Below are 21,087 nucleotides of genomic sequence, written 5' to 3'. Positions count from 1 at the left end.
ACCGATACAAAGGACATCGTACAACAAACACTACATAAGCTCAGGCCTCTGGATAGCCTTTAGCTTGCAGCTGATGAATTATCCCAACGTGCTGAAAGCAAAGAAAGCAGAAGATACTCCAGGACACCCCCTTATTAGACAGGCTGCGGGTGTTATGTGTAATGCTTGTATATTGCCGGCTGGGCCCCCTTACCCATTCTCTCAAGACCTCACCTCCTCTCCTGCCCCTCCCGCTTTCTCTTGGCGCCGCCACTGCCGCTGCTCTCAAAGCTCAAGTCAACGCTCCACAGAGAGTCCCATACGATACTCCGTTTCATTGGACTCTCAACGCTGGCCCCGCTCCTCTGGCGCTGCAGTTTTGAGGGCGATCGAGCTTTCTGATCGGAATCAGTGAGTGTAGCCCAGGGGAGAGAACACAGAGATAAGGGAGTCTAAGGACCGACGAGGGAATCGATCGTGTTTCGTACCTCGGGCGAACTGGGCCTCTCATCACCCGCCTGCGCGGGGTGACCCTCTTCCGCAAGCGGGCTCGAAGCTTGCCCAGCCTGTCCCGAATGCTCGTGCCCATTAGCCGATGACTCAGGCGGCCCGTCCTCGGGCGGGCTCGTTTCTGTCGGAGTATCCGGCGCAGCTGCGCGGAGTGAGTTGGTTTCGCTGCCCAAAGCATTGCCCTTGAGCAGCGCCGCACCTCCACCAACGGCGAAAGGGAGAGCCTTCTTCGAGTTGGAACTGCTCCGACGACTCTCGAGACTCTTGCTCAGCGCTTTGCTGACGCCCTCAATGCTGTGAGGATTTGCCCGCTGCTTGTCTTTGCCGCTTGCCTGCGCATGAGTATGCATATCCGCCATGGCCTCGACATTGTTTGTCGCGATTGTAGACTTGCCCAATCCAGGTGTGGCAGGGGCACCCGGCTTATCCTCGTGTGCATCGATCAGATACCATCGCAAGCCGTCTGAGAGCTGGAACGGGTTGTCATCCTCCTCGTCATTGACCGAATCGTTATCTGGTAATTGCTTGTGCAGGCTCTTCGAAAGATCTACCACACGCTCCTGTATCCGAGTGATGCGAGCGACGAGCCATTCACGCGAGCGGAGACGATGCGCGTCAGTCTCTCGCAGAAAGTAGTGAGGAAAGCCCACGTTAAACGCAGCCCAGGCACCGGCTGTTTGGTTTCTTGTGGGGAGGAATAAAGCGAGATCCCCTTCCTTGAAATGCTTGAAGGCAATCTTCTCATGCGAGTCCCGCTGCAGGGTATGCGCCTTCTCCCTGTAAGCGCGCGCATCTCGCTGAAGTTTCCGAGCGAGATGTTCGACATCCTTGACACGCCTGTAGACCGTCTCGGCAAATAGGTCCATGTCGAAGCTGCCCAGACGTGTCATGAAGGCCTCGTACTTATCCGTCTCCGCGTCAGGATCTTCGGCGTCATTCATCCAGTACAATAGCGCGAGGTCGGTGCTATCGGCCAAAGTGCGACCGGCAACCATGCCAGAGCGACGCATCATGGATTGTCCAGGATCCGATGGGTCATTGGCATTGTGAATCTGGCTCATAGTGCTTCTCTCAGACCTCGGGACCTTCTGTATCATCATCGTTGAGTCTTGGCGAGTGACCGCGAAACCCAATCGCTCCAAAAGTCGACATAGTCTGTCGTTTTGGGAGTAGAGACGCTGTGTCAGATCCTTAGTCTTCTCGGATCTAGACTCGAAGTGACCAAGGACAGCCGTGAGCTTGGCTTGAGACTTGTCCATCTTTTCCTTGTAGAGCCGAAGCTCCTCTTCCAAACTACCGACTTGGGATTGCCGGGACGCGAGTTCCTCGGTGATGGAGCTGATCCGCTCTTCTTTTTCGTCCAGCTTCTTTCGGAGGCTTTCTGAACCCGTTTCGCCATCGGCAATCTTGGCGCGGAGTTGGTCTAGCTGCTCTCGGTTCTCAGCAGCCTCTTGCTCGAGGGCAGCCACCTTGGCCTTCTCCTCGTTCAAGTTCTCTCTCAGATGCCTGGAGCAGTCCTCCTCGGAGGCCAGTTTTTCCTTTGTTCCGAAGATATCAGCCTTCAAGGCCTTGATCTGCTCCTCTGCTTGCTCAAGGCCTGTCCTGATTATCGACCTATCGCTCTCCAGAGTCCTCATCTTGGCTGCGACATCTGTTGCTCGGTAGACAAGCGCATCAATGAGATCATTAAGATCCTCGGTTGTGTCGTCGTTTGCAGCCAGTTGCGCGTGAACATCACGAAGTGCCTTCAGCTGTACCTCGACGGTCTCCTGAGTGGAATTCAAAGTCTTGGCTAACCTCTTTGCCTCGTCGTTCACCGTCTGGAGTTGTTTCTCGAGCGATTCGTTTTGCTCCCTCTGGAGTCGGGCCTCGTTGCGCAGGAATTCAACTTGGCCTTGGGTCTTGAGCGCCTCGTCCTTTTGTTCCTTTTGCAACCTTTCGATCTCGGCCTCCAGGTCATGCATCCGCTCAATGTAAGTGGCCTTCTCGTTCTCTCTGGATTCGCCAAAGTTTTCAATTTCATCTTCGGTGTCTTCGATGCGGGCCTTGAGTCCCTTAATCTCATTCTCGAGTGACTTTCGCTCTTCGACAAATTCCCGTTGCAAGGCCTCCATATTCTCGAGGAGTTCCTTTTTGGTGGAGTTCGCCTCCTCCATCCGGCCCTTGACGTCGTCGTGGGCGGTAGCCCGGACGCTAAGATCTCTTTCGAACGCTGCGCACTTTTCTTTCTCTGTATTGAGTTCACTTTCAAGCTGTTGAATTCTCTGCGAGTGAGCCTCCGAATTACCGGGTGCCGGGCGGCCATTGAGTTCATTTTCAAGCTGCCGTATTCTCTGGGTCAAGACTTCTGAGTTGTCTGATGATCGACGACTGTTCAGTTCATTTTCCAATTGTTGGATCCTCTGCAATAGTGCCTCCGAGTTCCCAGTCGAACGACGATTATCCTCCAAAGGCGCATTTGACTTGATCGAGTTCGTTGAATCGTTCCTTTCGTGACCAAATAGACCTCCGATGCCTGGTCGAGACGCCGCACTTTGCCTGTGGAGCAAGTCTTCTAACCTTCGCACCCGGCTCTCCGCCGTCCTTAGCTTGTTTTCGAGTTTTGACTTGTCATCCTGAAGGCTGCGAAGCAGGTCGTCATCGCCGCGGATCATCAAACCGCTTCGTCCAAGGGCGGCCTCATGAACACTCCCATTCTTGAAGGCTTTCAACCTCTTCGCCTGCTGCTTCGTGGGGCTGCCCAGCTCGTTGACCAGCTTTGCCACGTCGTCAATGATGTTGACCTCGGCCTGTTGTCGTTGGAGGTGCTCCAAGAATTCTTCCAAATCTCGCTTAGCCATGTTTGGCCACGTCTCTTCCTCGCCAAGCAAGTTGACCTCGAGACCTAAGATGTTGGCTTCAGCCTTGTCGGGGCCGTACATGCTACCGACCATCTTGTGCCATTTTCTCCGCCTCTTCGACTCCTCGTCTTGAAATAGCGCCATCTCGTTAGCGAGCGTTGACGAATCCGTCTTGATCTTATCAGACCATTCACGGCGTCGCACTGCTTCGGAGACGAAGGAGGCGTACATGTACGGGAGCTGGTGAATAAGACGCAAATAGTCAAATGTCGTCATGTCGTCTTCAGCTTGATTCAGGAGACTAATCTGATTCTTAACGCTGCTGTGTAACGTGGTAATCTCAGTGATGTTCCGCATAAAGTCGATGCAATCGGAGGCAATGGCGTTTCGCGCCTGCGTGACATAGTGCAGCATATCGTCCATCTCCGCGGCGCGCTTCTTCAAGCTGGGGATTAGTCGTGATGTGTGGTTCTCCGCCGTCCGCGATGCCTGTAAGACGTTAGGCTGCGTGTCGGGATACTCCAGCACGATGTGGTAGTCTGTTTCGATCTTTTTGGCCACGGCCTCGAGGTCCTGGAGTAGTTGCGCCGCCTCGCCGCTATGGGATAACGCAGATCGACCGACTAGGTTGTCAAAGTCCCCAATCAGCTGCTCCAGTGCCCCATACATCTTGTCCGCAGCTTTGTCCAAATCTGCGGCCTTGGTACTGAACTTTTTCAAAGACGTTGGCGCCAATCGTCCCGACTTCTTTGCCGTATCATGCTCGATCAGGTCTTCCAAAGTCGCCTGCTTCTTCTTGAGGTCCCGAGATGTCATGAAGCGCACCATGGCGGCAGAGATGGGCACGCTGCGCGCGATAGTGAGGTAGTGCTCCCAGTTTTCAGCGAGCTGCTCGTACTCCTCCAGCGCGGGCTGCAACCACTTCTTTAGCTCGGCGTACTTGGGCTCAATCTGCTTTATACTAATCTCCAGATTGGCCACTGCCGCGTCCAGGCACTTGATAATGACGTCCATCTCGCCGTATCGTTGCTGGATCTCGGTTGCCATGTGTGTAGAGTCCTGGACGATGCCGAGGGCCCAGACCTGGCGCTCCTTGTACAAAGCTTGCCATTCGGACAATACGCGAATGTTGCCGATGTAGTTGGGGGCGTTCGGGACGGAGTATCGCTTGGGAAGCGGCAGTTCGGACTTGGGAGAAGAGGCGACACCAGAGGAGTTGGGTTGCGATAAACGGATGTCATAGATGTAGATCTCCGTCTGCGCAACGGTCAGCAAGGTCCTTGATCTAATGGAGGAAGGAAGCGGGCCATACTTCCTGGTGAAGAGTCTGCAGCTTGACACTTCGTCCTTGGGCAGTCAAAGCAACAGTTTGATGCGCCGGAATCGACGTCTGCCTTGCGATCCAGGCCTTGAAATCATCGAGCCTACGACGACCAGTCAGTTTTCCCACTCTCCCGTCTCGGAATCGCAAGCAGCGATCACATACGCTGAGAACTGCGTCGTGTCCACTTGCAGGCGCTGGCCCGTATGGGCTATCAACACCTGCGTCGCCATCACCGGAACATCTCCAAGCGGAAGCTGCGATAGCTAGCCCGCCGTTTGGCCTTTGCGGTAAGATTACTGGGGTATGTATCTTGAGGCTATGCGATGATGTCGGCGACGACGTGCCAGCTTGATGCGAGGTTTGAGCGTGTCGTTTCCGCTTGCTCGGTTTGTTCGTCGATGCTGTGAGCTTCACCAGGCACCGGACGAAAAGGCGCATGTATGAATGGCTGTTGCAAGGCGCGAGCGAAGGTTCGTTCGCCGGGCTTCCACATATGACCGCTGAGGCACCCTTCGGAGCTCGTGCAGACTACAAACCCGCTAAAAAGCTCGAGGAGGTATAGCGTGATGTAGCCTCGTGATTCTTGCTGTCATATGATTGGGTCGTTTGCCGATCACTAGCCACAGATAAGATAGCGTCATCGAAAGAGGCTGACAAAGTCTCCCTAGCCACAACCCAAGCTCACTCGCCGGCTCCACGTCCGGAACCGAAACCAGCACACGCCGGATTCCAATTATTGAGTCCGCGTACCGCGCTCTGAAGGGCGGGGCGTTGAGAATCGGGCACCGGTCTCGATCAAGCTGGTTCTCGCCATCTGATAACAACCACGAGCCCGACCATGGATGAGCCACAAGACCAGAGGACGGCAGAGCAAGCCGTTGACGCGCCTGCTCTACTACTATCGAATGACGAACGTCGCGTTCTGGCGCTCTACGATGAACTTCGCGACCTCGAAGTCACGGTTGCCCTCATTGAAGCACAGCAGAGATACACCCCAGGTTCCCCATCCACGCACGAAATCACTTCATTCATCATTTTCTTACGACTCTACAGATTCACTCTTACAAAATACCGAGGAGGATGTGCGACAGGCACAGCAGGATGCGGCCAAGGCGCGTGCCGGATGGCTGCTGAGGAACGACATCACGGATAGCGTCATGACCGCCAATCCAATTCTCAAAGCGGTCCATAGCAGCACGCAATCCACACCCATAGAAACGTTGGTTGCATCTTCGCATCTCACTCCTGTATATGCAGGTACACTTAGGACGAGAACTGATAGCACCCAGCGATCTCCTCCCTCACATTCATGCTCGCGACGCCACTTCGGTCACGCTCTCGGAAACCTCTTCTGACATTCGTGCTGCCATCAACGAGCTTACGGACGTCGAGGCCGAGAGCTTGCGGGTAGGTCGGCGGAACGTCGAGCTCACGGCCGAAATTCTCCGGTTGACTGAGGAGGCGGAGGCCAGGCGAATGGGCGAAATCGGCGACGTCGGCGTGCAGGAGGATATGTATAGACTGCAGGCCGAGGTTAAAGCCAGTAGGCAGCGTTGGAAGGTCATGAAAGGTACAGCCAGCGCCATAGTGGTCGGCAGTGGCATCGATTGGACAAGGGATGAAACACTGACGGATATCGTACTGGACCCCGAGGATGAGTCCTGACAACACCATGAGTCGAAAGGGTATTGGAGAAGGCCTGAGATCGATATAATATACGAGGGGCATGGCCATGCCCTTACGTCACGAGAGCGGTGAGTGCGGGTTGGAAGCGGGCATGGGTTTGCCTGTGATATGTTTTGTGACGAACAACTTCACCTTGCATCATATCGAAAATCTAGGTCGTCCATAACGGCAAATGACGTTTGGAACAACGCAGCTTGGAGGATTCACCAGGGAGTGGACTATGGTTGAGCAAATAATACCTCGGCAGAGAGGAACACTCACCTCAAACCCACGATGCACGGTACGTACGCAGGTACGGCCCCCCTCGCAGGCAAATGACGACCGGGTTGTGGGCAGGCTTGCCGGGCCAGATGGAATCCCCAGATCGCGGTGCCTGCCCTGCCCTGCAGTAAATCGATTACCGGTAGAGATATCCTTTGGCACTGCACACAGGCACCGTACCGGCTGGCACTTGAAGGGTCGCGTTTGGTCACCAAGCTCGCGGTGCTTTCGGCCCCTGCCGATCTCCACAGGATCCTCACCACTTAGAAGCTCTGATGAAGCCAAACAGGGCTTAGTGCATCCAGGCGCTATGACCACCGCGATGATGCCGAGGAGCGATCACGTGTGAGCTTGGCTCCGAGATCTGCTTCTGTGGCCAATGCTTCAGCTCTGTAGAGTCAGCCTACCAGCATTAGACGCTCTCTGTAGAAACTCTGAAGTGGCCAAAGGGTAATATATCTTTGATGAAACGCTTTTCAATAACCAGTCAAGAAGGGCAATAAGAAGGAAGGTGCATTCGAAGCGAGAAAGTATCCCAATGTTTATCCATAGTTTGTAATACTGAGAGCCGTCCTGCGCGTTCACGTGAACGGGTGATACGCGCAAGTCTGAGCCATTCGCGCCACGTCGCGAGGAACGCGCTCTTGGGATTAGATAATCAATAGGTCCGAGTGTGTGAAGAAGAGGAGAAAAGGAGGGAAACTGGGATTGAAAGTTGGGGGGAGTGCAAAGCTCCCCGACAGTCGAGCTCTGTGCCTGCTGCTCCGGATCAGCCAGGAGACCCGGGAGGGAGTGGAGCTGGCTGGCGCTGAGCTACACTCTCCATGTACATTCGTGTGCATGTCGTCTGGTGTGAGCAACTTGGATGTTTGGCTTGGGAGGGGGTGTGTGTGAGTGAGAGTGTGAAGTCTGAGGTCAGGGAGGGCCAAAATTGCCGGGGGAGCATCAGGTACAGCACAGTATCAGCATTGGCAAAGGCAACTCGACCAGCCAGATTGCCAGGCTCCGTGTATCCGCTGCAAGTCGTGGGTACTTTGCGCACTTTGTTCGCCCGTCCGTTACTACTGCCTTCCCAGCGCCAGCCCGGCCAGACAGGGAACAAGCAGGCAAAAGCAAAATAGCTGGGCCCGGCAGCCTATCTGGAATGGTGAGGAAACGCCCTCCTACTGGCACAGACCGGCAGACACCGTCTGGCCCCATGGCCACAAGTTGCGCCGGCTCATAAATTTGCAAGAGGAGGCCTGCATTGGGCGTCTTGGGTGGATGCGCATTGGGTGCATTGGTGCGGGGGGCCACCTCCAATTGTCTTGCAGGCATCACCTCGTCTGGTGCCTCGAGGTACAGGACATACCCGCATATTTTGTGCGCATGACAAAGTATTCCCACTCTTCCTCGATGCCGAGTGTTGCACTGTCTTGATATCGTGCTGCGTAGAAACGACTCAAGTGCGCCTGCCATTGACAACCGATTGCTGGATCAGTTATCCAGCCCGAAAAGAAAGAAAAAAACTCTACTCGGGAACGGCTTTGAAAGGCGGGCGCAGGTCATGATCGTCTTGTGGCATCTTCAGCATCCACCAGTTGATGTTTGACTGTCAGTGCTTTCGCTCGTACGCAGTCACTGAGAGGCTTAGACAATTTGTGTCATCTTTTGTTAGTGATTCGAAGACGTCCCGCACGTACCACTCTTCTCCGGTGAGGGGCAAGAGTGACAAGGAGACAAGTCGACCTGAAAAGGGAGGTTGGGGAGTCTAGAGTGTACCGAGAGCTGCGAGTGGGAGTGATTGGGCGCACTCATTCCGGATTCGGTGGACCAGATTAGCGGTACATTGGGCAAAGTAGCGATACATGACAATCTCGTATGACGGTACATGGGGCGTATGCATGAATCAAGTACCCAGGATCCGTTTCGGCCAGCGACCAGTTCAAATGCCATCCCCATCAGTCATCGTGACAGCCGGCCATCGTTCCATTGTCACATCTCCCTGAGCAACGGAGGCTTATCCGCCTGGTGGTAGCTTGCTGCCTCGCGAGTCGTCCTTGTCAAACCGCCGACGGGCCTTGGGTGCCACCAGATGGCGAATGTCTTTGTTTCCCTGCAGATTCGGGGGCCCGTGTATCATACCGAGCGGCGAGAACCTGACGAACTGGACCCTCGACAGCTGGAGTCCACATGGGGTTGCACCATGCTGCTGCTGCTGCTGCTGCTGCTGCTGCTGCTCCCGTAAGCTTTCAAGGAGTTGCCCAAGGCTTGTCGGAGCTGATGGGTGGGCTTCGCGCCGGAACTCAGCTAATGGTGTCGCAATCTAGGCCGCATTGGAGCGCCAACATGGGTTTAGCCGTGTGTATCCCGCCTGATCGCGTGGACTGGCAATCCAGGGCGAGCCACTGAGCCAGGCATAGTGCGTTTGTCGGGAACGAACTTTGTGCCGATGGTGCAGTGGGTTTGGTGTGCTTGGGAGCTTGGGAGTAATAATGATGGGACAAGCCATTTTTGGAAAGGGGAATGCCGCAAAGTGTGTCGAATAGCGTTTTGGTGTGGGGGAAACCGCAGCGATGCCTAGGGTGACACTTGCACAATGTACTGGATTGTACACCAAATGAATTGATGTACGAATAGTGCGGTGCATCTTAGCCCGCAAGTGCCCTCAGTGATCCATCTCTCATATCCAAGCCGCCGGGCCCTTGTTGTTTTGTGACCACATGCAAAAATCGAGAAGGTTGTAAGCACAAAGCGTTTACTACTAGAGAGTAGCATCTTCAACATGACGTCGCCAACGCCCACAACCCCAGCAAAATGCAAATGATGAGCGTCCTAGTGTGTACCGTGTACAGGCTGGTCATTGGTGTCTACCATGGAGAAAGTTTGCTCCGGGTGTAGGAAGTGGTGAAGTTCCAGGAATCCAGTTCGAGAGTTGCAGATATCGCGCAGGTGTTGCACACTAGCACAGGACCATAGCTCTGATCACCCATCGTATTTGCCACAGGGAAGCGAGCCACGTTGGGCAATTGGTTGTCGAATGGACAGTACTTACCCAGATGGGAGAGGCTGAGGCGAAGCTGACGGCCAGCTTCAGTTCCATTGTCCCCGTGCGTCACGGGCTTTCTTGAGGACAAGAGGGGAGGGAGTCAAGTACACTACCTGAGGTTGGGGTATATCGACTGGTAGGTTGAGACCTTACCAGTCAGGCTATACAAGGTAGGGTAGCCCTTAGCGCCGGTGAACATGGTGAAGGAATTGCCTGGTTCGGACCAAATCCAGTCGGTCGCAGCAGGCTTGTCGCTGCTCTCTGTAACCTGGATGTATCCGCATCCCATCTTCATGCTACCAATGCTTGAGGGAGGGCATTGCAGCAAAGACCGTCACTGGAGGAGGGTGTGACTAGGGCAGGGTAACGGAGATATTGGTGCAAAACATAGACAACTACTCTTGATGAAGCCACAAGTGGTGTTGCTATTGGATGAAGTGATACGGTTTGCGTGGAAACCGCTCTCAGTCTACCTATGTAAGTGCCGGTCGACGTCAAAGGTGGAAATGGCGAGAAGACCAAACGACTTGCAGGTTCGGGAATGGCACGACTTGGGGAGATGGGAGAAGGGTGGTCCGTGTGACCGGTGGTGGGGTGACGGAAGACGCAAGATGCTTCAGGAGCAAACCACACCACCTCTTCTCGGGCGGGCGAAAAAGACTGGCACGAAGAAAGGTAGGTAGGTACCGGTAGCAAACGAGGTGGAAGAGAAACGCGCCACAAAGTATACAGTGCGAGTACCGGATGTAAAACGAGAGTACAAGGAGTATGTACAGTACTTCGGTGCGGAGTTTCGCACGCGCTTGTACCTGTACAGTACCGCACAATAATAGCAGCGGCAAACGAGATAGACGGAAGCGAGGTAGCAAGGACGGACCGTAGCAGGAGCAAGTAGGAAGGAAGACAGACAAGACAACGGCATAGGAAAGGAGGCAGGAGGGTGGCGAGAAGCAGTATACGAACAGACAAGGAAGGAAGGCCCCTTCTCTTTCTTCTTGCTGCTCCATATCTGCTGTTAGGTGTCGCCCCTGCTTCCTCTGCCTTGCCCACTTCGCCGTTGCTGCTGCTGCTGTTGCTCCTGCGCTCGCATTTCACGTCGTGTGAGCGCGCCTGGCCCGAACTGGTTTGGTCTCGCTGTGCTTCTGGCGCAGGAAGAGGAGTAGGAGTTGAAAGTACGAAAGGTGTGTTGGATTGGTTGCGTGCGGGCAGGCACACGCTGCAGATTACACCAGACAAGTATCGTTCCGTATTGCCAAGGTACTGAGGTACTTGCGTAAAGTATTTTGTCGCTGCCCGGTTGGTGGTGCAGTTGTCTGTCCCCTTGGGGAGACGAACAGACGGCAAAAAGGGGGGTAAGGCGAGGGAAAGAGGAAGGCAAGGTACTTTCCCTGATAGTGTCCGTAGCAAGGTACCTTTACTTTACCTTTACCTTGACCTTGAGGGTGGGCGCGGGCGTACGTACATAGACTTGAACTGGGTGATGGGAGGATTAGGAAGGGGAAACGAGAAGGGACGCTGGAGCACAGGGAAAGGGGGGGGGGGGGGGGGGGGGGCACCACACTCCTCGACAGTCAGGGAGGGAAGGCGCGCCCACCCTTCTCCCTTCCTGTTATGCCTTCCCCTCTCTTGCCTCTCCTCTTTTTTTTTTTCTTGCCCGCGTGCGTGTGCCCAGTGTTGCCGGTGTTAGTACCAACGCCAGTGCGCAGACCTTCCCCCCTTCCCTTGTACGGATACCTACCCAGACACCCATAGCCATTCAACAGCCAGCTGGAGTACCAGCGGGTAGCAGCCAGCCAGCCAGCCAAGCCGCCCACCCTCCAGGCGGGACAGTGTCTACACCCAGACTCCCAGACAAGAAGTGACAAGGCCAGGCAAAGAGGGGAGCTGATCCAAGGCAAAAGAGGAGGAAGGACCAAGGTGACCCCCTCCCACTTTAGACGCCCCCCCAGTTTCCTTGACAGTCTTTGCCAGTCCCAGACTTCCCAGCAAAAACAAGTGCACCCAGGCGCGTTGCTCCCGCACAATCACTCCCCCATAGTAAAAAGGCTGCTTGGCCCTCCCCCATACAATCTCCCTCCCTCTTCTTTTCCCATACAAATCTCCCACCCAAATCCTCCTCTCATACAATCCGCACTCTCGCAATACCACACATTGTAGCCTACGCGCACTCAACCTGTGAGTACCGTCCGCCCATATCGCCCAACCCCATCAGCACCGCAACCACATGCGCATCACTCTATTTTTCCGTTTTCAACGCCGCCGCCATTTTGGACTCGTCGCCTCGATTGGCATCACCTAGAAACCTCTTTTTTTTCCAAAGTTGGTATCGTGGTTGTAGTCGGACGAGGAGCTTTCAACATGGCGTGCACCCCTCCAGCTCATCCTATTGAGCACCTTTCATCTAGACCCAACATCGTCCAAAGAGCTTCCCAGCTAACAAGAGCTTGACGCGTCCAGAACACCTCAACCACAACACCCTCTCTACCTTCCAAAAACCACCTTCAGGTATGCTTTTCGACCCCTCTTGGACGACTTCGAGCTTCAAATCGCAATTACTTCGCGTTGCGGAGCACAATTGCATTTGCGCCTCAGCCCCCTACACATCGGGTCCCGCTTCGTAGCGGCCCGTTTTCATCATCGCATATCCCTCGCGCCACGACGCTGCGACTCTGTTCAGCCGTCCAGACGCAAAGCAACACATAGCCCAATGCCTATGCTTGTCAATCTCGCTTCATCTTCATCATGGAGCAGACTAATTAACCCTTTTGCTATACAGGTACTCAAAATGCCCAAGGCTTCTACTAAGCGAGGCGCGGCCGGCAAGGTCGACAAGAAGCGCGCGAAGAAGGGTAAGTTTTCCATCAGATGCGAAAGACACTCGCCCAGTCGCGTCATGTAGTGGTTGCCCAGATGTCATGCAGTCTGTGGATAGGTTTGCCAAGCTAGTCCACTGCTACTGTCGAGACACTGGCTCCCATGCTGATGCACTCGCCCTGTGTCGTGCGCTCACATGCATCACTGTCATTTACAGATGGCTAATAACGCCTGTCTAGACCCCAACGCCCCCAAGCGTGGTCTGTCCGCGTACATGTTCTTCGCCAATGAGCAGCGCGAGAACGTTCGTGAGGAGAACCCCGGCATCTCATTCGGCCAGGTCGGCAAGATCCTCGGTGAGCGCTGGAAGGCCCTCAACGACAAGCAGCGTGCCCCCTACGAGGCCAAGGCTGCCACCGACAAGAAGCGCTACGAGGACGAGAAGCAGGCCTACAACGTAAGACATCCCCTCCCCTCTCGGCTTCATGGTTGTGTAGTGCTGAAGCTAATTAGTCAATCTGAAGGCCGAACAAGAGGAGGATGAGTCTTCTTGATTGCTGTATTTCTGTTGCTTCTCGGTCCGAATGCGTGGCGTTGAGTTACTTTCCCGCACATCTTTCGGACTTTCCTTGTAACTTTGGGCTCGGCGGTGTATGATGGGATTGAAATGGGTTGCTTTTCTCGTTATTCAGGATCGGCAGGATGGGCGATACGAGGCAGGTGACGCTTCTAAGCCGCCCCGCATCCGTAGGAGAGCTGGTCATGCCGCCATTCGCGGAACGGAACTGTCCACGATTGGGACTAAATGACATTTGACGGCTCACGTTGACAAACTTGTATGACTTTTTCCTGTTATGTTCTATCCAGCCTTTGTGTGTGTGTGTGTGTGTGTGTGTGTGTGTGCGTGAACTCGTGGAGCAGGGCGACGGCGATGCGACAATGCCAGTGTTGAATGTTATTAATTGCCATGTATATGGCATGCCCTTGTCATTAGGGGTCTTCGCCTGGGATCAGGGTCCAGGGTCAGAGGTTTCTTGGTTTCATCGACCATGTAATTAAGGGTCTGGGTAAGGATAGCACCGCCGTTGACGCTACAGATTTGCTCGAGTACGTGACGCTGATAGATGGATGAGCCAGTCTGTATGACCCGGATTTGGGGGAGCTTGTGTGTTGACTACCTAGCTGGACCCCCGGCCCCGCCGCTCCGCGGCTGGATCTGCAATTTGAGCCAAGGTAAACCTGATCAGTCACCGGCTCCCTCGCCGGGGAAGAGGGTGGGGACGATTGTGGCTGGTCCCCATTCGGGGCCGCCAGGCCCGATTAGTAGTGAGAGCAGGCACTTGCTGCGGCGTGGTTGGTGGCTCAGGATTCAAACCACATTCGTGCTCTCCTTAGTGGCATGGTAGGTTTGTTTGCGAGGCAGGAATAACATGGCGTGCAGACGATGCAAGACGGGTGATGGATGTATGTGGATGGATGGGTGCCTGTCGAGTTGAGACAGGTTGCCGGCACTCTCCTTCCTCCGCGGTCCCGCCCCGGTTTGATGGCTTGAAACTTTGGCCGTCAAGTTCATATACGCCCGCCGCCGCAGTCTTCTCTCATCGACTTCCATCTATCAACTTTCCCGGATCTGCAGATGAGCAGTCAACCGACCACCATCACCATCACCGTCATTCCGTATCTAAAACTCGAACATGCTCGAGGGTGCCACCCTCAACGGCATCCTCCCCAAACCAACGCGCAACACATTCTCTACGGCCACCGGCCACACTTATAGCCACCTCCGAGGATTGCCGGGGCGGCCGGCCAGTCGGGCGGGAATCAATGTGGATGTCCGGTCGCGTTCGGGCCTGGAGGGCGGGGTCCTTTCCGTACATGTATCAGACGGACGGACGAATGAACGAATGGTCTGCTGAATCCCTGTCCAGGAAGTCCATAATTCGGATGACCGGCCTACCTCGCACTAAGATAACCTCATCTCACCCCGCTGGACTGACTCTCCGCGCCTTGCACCATCGGCCGACAAAGCACGACAGGCTACGGATAGAGGCGGCTGGCATATCCCACGCGCTGCGGAGAGGCGGCTCGGTAGAAGCGATTCATTCGAGACGATACATTTTATCAGCATCATTCCCGCAGGCGTCACGGGCGGATGTGACATGGGAATATCGCGTCTCATCTCATCATATATCATATCACCATGCGCTTGTCATTGTCCCACCAAGGCCTGCCCCTCAATCGGCTTCGACACATCCTCCACAGGCTGTCGGTGCGCTGGACGTTCTCCGAATCGAGAATTGCTACTGTCTCTCTAGATAACTTTCTCTGCTGCCTCCTTACTCTATCGTCACGAGCACGGCCAGTCAGTGGTCTCATTCTGTAACATGACACAACTGGTGTCATGGGTTCCCCGAAAGTCTCTGCTAACAACAGGTGTTTATATAATCTTTTTCTTTTTATCTTTTTCGTTTTTTTTTTTTTCCTTTGGTTTTCTTCTTCTTTTTGCCTATCTGCATCGTTCATGCATGTGCTAACTAGCCAGACGCTACCCCCGCCGGCTCCGGGCCGGCCTCATTCGTCCGCCATTCCAAGTTGGACGTCCCTAATGCATGCAGAGGGGAGGGGGAACCGTACAGGCCCATGGGGTCATCCCCAGCAGTCGTGGCAAGCTCTGGCTAGTCGGTTGGCAGATCGATATGTGTTGAGCCCACACATCTTGTCGTGCCAGTAGTCTGGCCAGGCATGCACTGCTCTCCTTTCTTCCGTACTTCCCTGGGCTCCCGCGCAGGTGCTTGTTGGCGTTCTATGAATCCGCACAGTTCGTGCTATTTCCGTCTGGCCTCGGCGACACTTGCGCCGCTCACTCGGATTGATATGATGCAGTGACGTTTTCCCTTTTTGGTGTCCGATGGGGGTGCTCGGCTTCCCTCGAAACCGAATTCAAAGCAAAGTTTGGCTACTTCCAGAACCACGCTCTCAGCCGCTGTCGGTCCCCAAAAAGCAAGGGGGTTAAATTACCCAACAACGCACGACGAAGCGTGGCCACTCTTTACATCAGATAAAACGTCAGTAACCAATGTACTGAGACCATAGGACGCTGTACACGTCATATGTAAACAACCGGCATCTCGGTTCGTACAGCCAACGCAGGAAACGGCACCCAAAGGTTTGACGGGGTGGTGGCGTCTGTTCCCTGACCGGCCGTCAGAATCGAAACCTGCAGCTCCGAATCATAGTTGCAGCGACTTCCCACCCATTAAGCAGTCGCGACTGCATAGAAGACCATGTTGAGCACAAGAGGCGGGCCTTTCCTCGTTTTACCTCTTTTCTTCCCTCTGGCCTGCATTTCTCCTGCCACTAATTCCAATCGGTATATCGGCATAACCCTTGTGAGCCGCCCACGGCGTTCTTCAGCTACTATTCGAGGACAGTGTTTCGACCGGACGAGGGCATCGGAAACATACGAGAAACCCACGGCAAGACCCCGCGCGGAACGGCAGGCGGGAGGTACAGCCACTACTCCGTCCTACTAGCTTGCTTCGTTCATTAGACGATGGAGCCGTGAAGGGAGAGCGCCGCCATTCAGGCCCAGTCCGTCAACCCACGCATCGACAAAATGGAACAGAGTCTTCAAAAGATCGACTACCGCCTGCTTCAAGGCTGTTGCCTCGAGGCCGAACGCGCTGACATTGTGTCGGTGAGCCTGGAAGGGCTCCGGATGGCCCTACCCGAGTCATATGGCGGCCCCATAAATGCTTTGGTCGCGGGCATGCGGAAGTGTGCACAGCTACTCAGGAACTTGGCCGACCTATCGCAAATGCATTTCAACCGGGTCTCCATCCTTCTAAACTACCTTCAGATCATACTCCCGTGTCTGAGCCGGACACTTCGCGATATTATCGAATACTATGAGGACCGTACCGTGAGCAAGGACATCCGGTGGCGAAGGATGTACCACAAGATGACCCAGGAGGTCGGAGGTCTCCCACTTCCACAGCGTTTTATGCTTTACAATCACTTCTTGGACTGTCTGAAACAGCTCCTGATCAGGTAAGTTGTATATTACTCCCGTCAACAAAGGGAAGATAAGGTACTAGCAAGCTTCCAGGTCGCCCACCTTCGATCTCAATGGTTTGGAGTTGTTACGAACAAGGATAATCGAGATGCGAGAAGCAAGAGGACTGCGTAAAGAGAGCCCTCTGGATCCCCTAGCAAATTCTAGACTAACATGCCCCCCCAGCCACACCCGCCCACGTCGGGCCTGTCGTCCGACCAGAGACTTTGCTAATGCCGATAACCCAAGATCCAGTACGCACTTTTCGCTGAGATGAAGAAGAGGCTGTGCTGACATGGACTCTCCTTAGACGGTACACTGGGCCGAGCAGATATTTTCTCTGCCGCTGCCGTCCCGAACGGCCCTGAAGCACGCCAAAACGTCGAAAGCCTGCGGTCCTTTCCTGGCATGGGGCCAACTCAATATTCCAAAGGAAACCAAGATGCTCTTCAGAAGGTACGGTGACGGCACTCCCCGCGCTGTACGGGCGCCTGCTAATGCTCTTTATCAGGCCCTTTGACGAAGACCGCCTTGCGCTGATGGCGTATCTCAACCTCGTCAACCATACGCCCTATATTCTGCTCAGGACCTACCACCTAGGGGCCCCGTGGTTCTCCCTTCGTGGCACCCACGAGCTCGTCCTCCAGCGCGAAGAGAACTGCCTACAGCTCAAACGTTGGAGTCTCTCCGAAGGGGCGCCAAAGCTCTGGGCCTCTCTCTACTTCAAGACATGGGAGGGTATGCTATACCCTTAGAATTGCCGTCTGTCAGAGTTTGATATCGCTGACACACCCACCCACCACCTCAGAACTGACCCTATTCCACTGCACCTTCGTCTCCCTGAAGGCCCGAAACACGATGACCACCAACATGAACCTCGGAGAGTTCAAGCTCGCCGGAGAGAAGAAGACCTTTCAAGCGTAGGCGCCTCCTCGATGATGTATAGCCCTGCCGGCAGCTGTCGTTCGCTAACTCGCGGGATGATTAGGCAAATCATCGACGACGGCTTCAAGCACTCCCTCATGGTCTACCAAGATATTGCGACCCGGGGCTTCCGCCTCCACGCCGCGGTCTGGGACGGCGAGCTCCGTCTATGTCCCGTCTGGACCGCCTTTGGTATGTCTTCTGCTTATTAACACCACTCCCTCCCCAAAGGGAGAAGCTTGTTCGCTGCTCGCTACGCCCTTCCCATCGCTACCTCAAACTCACAAGGACGCGCCTCGCAGTTACACACCAGTCCGCCTCACCGACCTGGCTCCGACGCAAGAGCCCTCACCGCGTCTGGCTCAAGGACGTCCAGTTATACGTCTTCTGCAAGGGCTACCGCCAGCAGAACCAGCGCAAGGGCGAGGCCGGCGCCTTCGAGATTAACTTTGTTTCCGAGAGTGGCGCCGCACACTTCCTCGAGGCGTTCTCCTCCACCGTTTCGGAACCATCCACCGATTCTCGCGAGGCCATCGAGGATGCCAAGTAGCTCGCCAACCCAATCCCTCCCCCCATCTAAAACCCTCGGGAAGAATCCAAGCCAGCCAGCAACAGGCAACTTCTTCGCAATTCCAGGCCCACCCTATTGTCGTTTACAGCATCGTGACAGCAGCCTGCCCCGACAAGATGGTCGCGGAGACGTTGGTTTTCGAAGAAAGGGGTCCGAAAGAGTGCGTGCACTGGATTTGCCAGAGGACAGAAAACGCCGGCAGGTTTGGACTTGATTTGTATGTCTGTTTTTCCCTTTGTTTTAAAAGTCTTTTGCCAGCCCGAGTCTATTTTTTTTCTCTCGTCTTTTCCCGTTTCTTTGTTTCCCCACGTCTTATGAATCATGATATGATGACGTTATGAATAGTTGGAAAAAGTATTATTAGCACAGAATGGACAATGAGTGATGACAGCATTCAACGAGCAGCTCAACTGCAGCGGATGACACTATTTAGCAAATGCTGGCTAAACAAGCAGCTGGAACGAAACATCTGCGCGAATTTTGTTGCGTTATTAGGTGAATTGATTCAATTTAATGCAATCGTGTACCATCGTAACATCATCCAAGGTCACTTGGATGTCTGGCTTCTCTATACCGAAGCGTACCATTTTTTTACCACTCCACCCCCCCCCCCCTCTTTTTATACATGAATACGCTTAAGTCTTGACGTCGGGCTCGTCGCGGCCGATGAACTCCTTGAATTTGAGCAGCTCAGTTGCCATCTGGATCTCGGGCTTGAGGAAGTCCTGGGCGTCCTGGTCGTACGTCTTGGGATCGCTGCTGTGCTGCTCGAGGTACAGACGGATGGTAGCACCGGAAGAACCGGTACCAGAAAGGCGGACGATTATACGGCTGCCAGAGGAGAAAGTAGCGTACAGTCCCTGGTTGGACGAGACGGAACCGTCAAGGTCGGTGTAGGAGAAGTTGCCAGCGCCGGTGACGGTGCGGTCTGTAGGGGTTAGTGTTTGGCCCAAACATTTCGCGTCGAGAGAAAGCTTACCTCCAACCTTGCTGCCGATGAAGTTGGGGTCGGCGACAAGGTCCTTGAGAACACCGACGACCTTGTTGGCGCCCTCGCTGTCGACATCCTCGTAGTCGTAGCGAGTGAAGAAGGTACGGCCGTACTCGTTCCAGAAGTCATGCTGAATCTTCTTGATGGAGGGGGTGACGTCGGGGTTCTGCACACCGATACCGGCGATGATGTTCAGCCAAGCAATGACGGCCCAAAGACCATCCTTCTCGCGGATGTGGTTGCTTCCAGTGCCGAAAGACTCCTCACCGCAAATGGATAGCTTGTTAGCGTCAAAGAGGGCACAGAAGAACTTCCAGCCGGTGGGGACCTCGTAGCAGTTCAGACCCTGCTTCTTGGCGACCAGGTCGACGGCACCAGAGGTGGGCATGGAGCGGGCCAGGCCGTAGACACCCTGCTTCTTGAAGTAGGGAATCAGATTGGCGTGGTGGGCGATGATGGCCAGGGAGTCGCCGGGAGAGACGAAAGCGTTGGCGCCGTAAATCATGTTGCGGTCACCGTCACCGTCAGAGGCGGCACCGAAGGGGATATTGTTCTTGTCAACAACTTCAACAAGGGAGTGGGCGTAGGTAAGGTTGGGATCGGGGTGGCCGCCGTTGAAGTCGGGGCTGGGCACGCAGTTCTGGGTGGCGCCCTTGAGGCCAAGCTCCTTCTCGAAGATGGCGGTTCCGTAGGGGCCGGTGACGCCGTGAAGACCGTCGAAGAGGACCTTGAAGTCGGGGTGGGACTGGAAGAACTTCTTGATCAGGTCAAAGTCAAAGATGTCCTTAAGCATGTCGACGTAGTCAGTGGTGCTGTCGATGACCTCAACCTCGAGGGAGCCGTAGGTCTTGGTGCCGATTGTGGCGATGTCGACATCGGGGATGTCGGCGATCTTGTAAGAGGTAAGGGCCTTGGAGGCCTCGTAGATCTTGTTGGTAACGGACTCGGGGGCAGGGCCACCGTTGGCAAGGTTGTACTTGATGCCGAAGTCGTTCTTGGGACCTGTCGGGAAGCATCGGTTAGCCCGCAAATTGGCGCATCAGTGTGCTTAGGAGGGTACACACCGCCGGGGTTATGGCTGGCAGTCAGAAGAATACCACCAGTGGCCTTGCGCTTGCGGATGACATGGCTGGCGGCAGGCGTGGACAGGATGCCATTCTGGCCGATGAGCAACTTCTTGACGCCGTACGCAGCACCAATCTTGGCGATCAATTGAACGACTTCGGGGTTCCAGAAGCGGCCATCACCACCGATGACGAGGAAAGAACCTAGAAAGACGGCCTGTCAGTTTCGGGGGGGGCCAATGACAGAATGCAAAGGGGGGTTTGGGGTCGTGTTTACCTTCAACACCCTCGGGGATGGACAGAAGAATGCTTGTGACGAAGGACTCGCTGTAGTGAGGTTGCTGGAAGACAGTAACCTTCTTGCGAAGACCAGAACTGCAGAGTTTGTTAGCAACTCCCGGTGGTTAAAATGGATGTGTGTTCTGGTATGAGACAAGGAGGGAGCTATGGCGGGGTCGCGAAAAGTCGGGAGAGATGGGGTTGTGACGACGTAGGAATAACGTCAGAGAGAGAGGAAGAGAGAGGGATTTTCGCAAAGGGCTTGACGTACGTTCCGGGCTTCTGGTCCTGGAAGGGCTTGAATTCAACAGTCTTGACGTCCATGATGCCGTGCAATTTGAGGTTGTGAGGTTCCAGAGGGAAGTGTCTCAAAGGATGTAAGAGAGAAAAGGAGGATGTTGGGAGCTGTTAACTAATATCAGTATCTGTCTCCCTCATCCCCTCATGCGAACCGGATTAGGAGCGGCAACAGACCTGGCGGGGGGCGGGGCTGACAAGGAAAGCTTGGTGCGGTGAGAGCAGACCCTAGAACACTGTGGCAGCTTTTGGTAGAAGGCGACGGCCCAACATGCCATTCACTCGAGCTGAGCTCGCCGTAGTGGGGGTGGCTTCACGGTGCTTGGACCAGTGATATCAGTTTGAGGCCAGGCATGGGCGGGGTCACCTCACAGCAAAGGAGGGGCAGCTTCAGGGAGCCCCTCATTCACCAAAGTGGGGGTTACGGTAGTGCATTTCCCGTCATTCGCACAGTAGTCGACGCGC

General features: G+C 54.8%; 7 protein-coding genes across 7 annotated transcripts; 4 read left to right on the top strand and 3 right to left on the bottom strand.

Annotated features, from left to right (window-relative positions):
* Window positions 1-614: 614 nt before the first annotated feature.
* On the bottom strand, window positions 615-1,406 carry LY79DRAFT_494810 (autophagy-related protein 11-domain-containing protein; the record flags this gene model as incomplete). Its single annotated transcript, XM_060553334.1, has 1 exon — window positions 615-1,406. A coding segment is annotated over one exon (792 nt), but the record flags the coding sequence as incomplete, so codon positions are not given.
* A 1,089-nt stretch (window positions 1,407-2,495) lies between these two features.
* On the bottom strand, window positions 2,496-4,883 carry LY79DRAFT_498361 (uncharacterized protein; the record flags this gene model as incomplete). The annotated part of the gene is made up of 3 exons (XM_060553349.1): window positions 2,496-4,586; window positions 4,642-4,753; window positions 4,816-4,883. Coding segments are annotated over 3 exons (2,271 nt in total), but the record flags the coding sequence as incomplete, so codon positions are not given.
* A 386-nt stretch (window positions 4,884-5,269) lies between these two features.
* Window positions 5,270-6,415, top strand: LY79DRAFT_46036 (centromere protein H (CENP-H)-domain-containing protein). Its single transcript, XM_060553194.1, has 3 exons — window positions 5,270-5,651; window positions 5,707-5,872; window positions 5,943-6,415. The coding sequence occupies exons 1-3, from the start codon at window positions 5,492-5,494 to the stop codon at window positions 6,316-6,318; spliced, it is 702 nt and encodes a 233-aa protein (XP_060408432.1). The 5' UTR covers window positions 5,270-5,491; the 3' UTR covers window positions 6,319-6,415.
* Window positions 6,416-12,413: 5,998 nt separating this feature from the next.
* Window positions 12,414-12,996, top strand: LY79DRAFT_674105 (HMG box protein; the record flags this gene model as incomplete). Its single annotated transcript, XM_060564255.1, has 3 exons — window positions 12,414-12,477; window positions 12,682-12,899; window positions 12,967-12,996. 3 exons carry the CDS (start codon window positions 12,414-12,416, stop codon window positions 12,994-12,996), a joined length of 312 nt encoding a protein of 103 aa, XP_060408431.1.
* Window positions 12,997-13,826: 830 nt separating this feature from the next.
* LY79DRAFT_570092 (uncharacterized protein) lies at window positions 13,827-14,923 on the top strand (the record flags this gene model as incomplete). Its single annotated transcript, XM_060559118.1, has 1 exon — window positions 13,827-14,923. A coding segment is annotated over exon 1 (857 nt), but the record flags the coding sequence as incomplete, so codon positions are not given.
* Window positions 14,924-15,616: 693 nt separating this feature from the next.
* On the top strand, window positions 15,617-17,983 carry LY79DRAFT_45895 (uncharacterized protein). The gene is made up of 8 exons (XM_060553193.1): window positions 15,617-16,492; window positions 16,551-16,627; window positions 16,683-16,750; window positions 16,807-16,952; window positions 17,008-17,234; window positions 17,305-17,416; window positions 17,485-17,612; window positions 17,723-17,983. The coding sequence occupies exons 1-8, from the start codon at window positions 16,059-16,061 to the stop codon at window positions 17,968-17,970; spliced, it is 1,440 nt and encodes a 479-aa protein (XP_060408429.1). The 5' UTR covers window positions 15,617-16,058; the 3' UTR covers window positions 17,971-17,983.
* Window positions 17,984-18,577: 594 nt separating this feature from the next.
* On the bottom strand, window positions 18,578-20,816 carry LY79DRAFT_570087 (phosphoglucomutase/phosphomannomutase). The gene is made up of 5 exons (XM_060559117.1): window positions 20,597-20,816; window positions 20,324-20,421; window positions 20,047-20,250; window positions 18,971-19,984; window positions 18,578-18,919 (listed from the first exon to the last, which is right to left on the bottom strand). Exons 1-5 carry the CDS (start codon window positions 20,647-20,649, stop codon window positions 18,627-18,629), a joined length of 1,662 nt encoding a protein of 553 aa, XP_060408428.1. The 5' UTR covers window positions 20,650-20,816; the 3' UTR covers window positions 18,578-18,626.
* Window positions 20,817-21,087: the final 271 nt, after the last annotated feature.

The sequence above is a fragment of the Colletotrichum navitas genome, assembly GCF_030913465.1.
Source record: "Colletotrichum navitas strain CBS 125086 chromosome Unknown LY79scaffold_107, whole genome shotgun sequence".
NCBI classification, from domain to species: domain Eukaryota; kingdom Fungi; phylum Ascomycota; class Sordariomycetes; order Glomerellales; family Glomerellaceae; genus Colletotrichum; species Colletotrichum navitas.
Note: the sequence above shows the minus strand (reverse complement) of the source record. Positions and strands in the feature narration are given on the sequence as shown.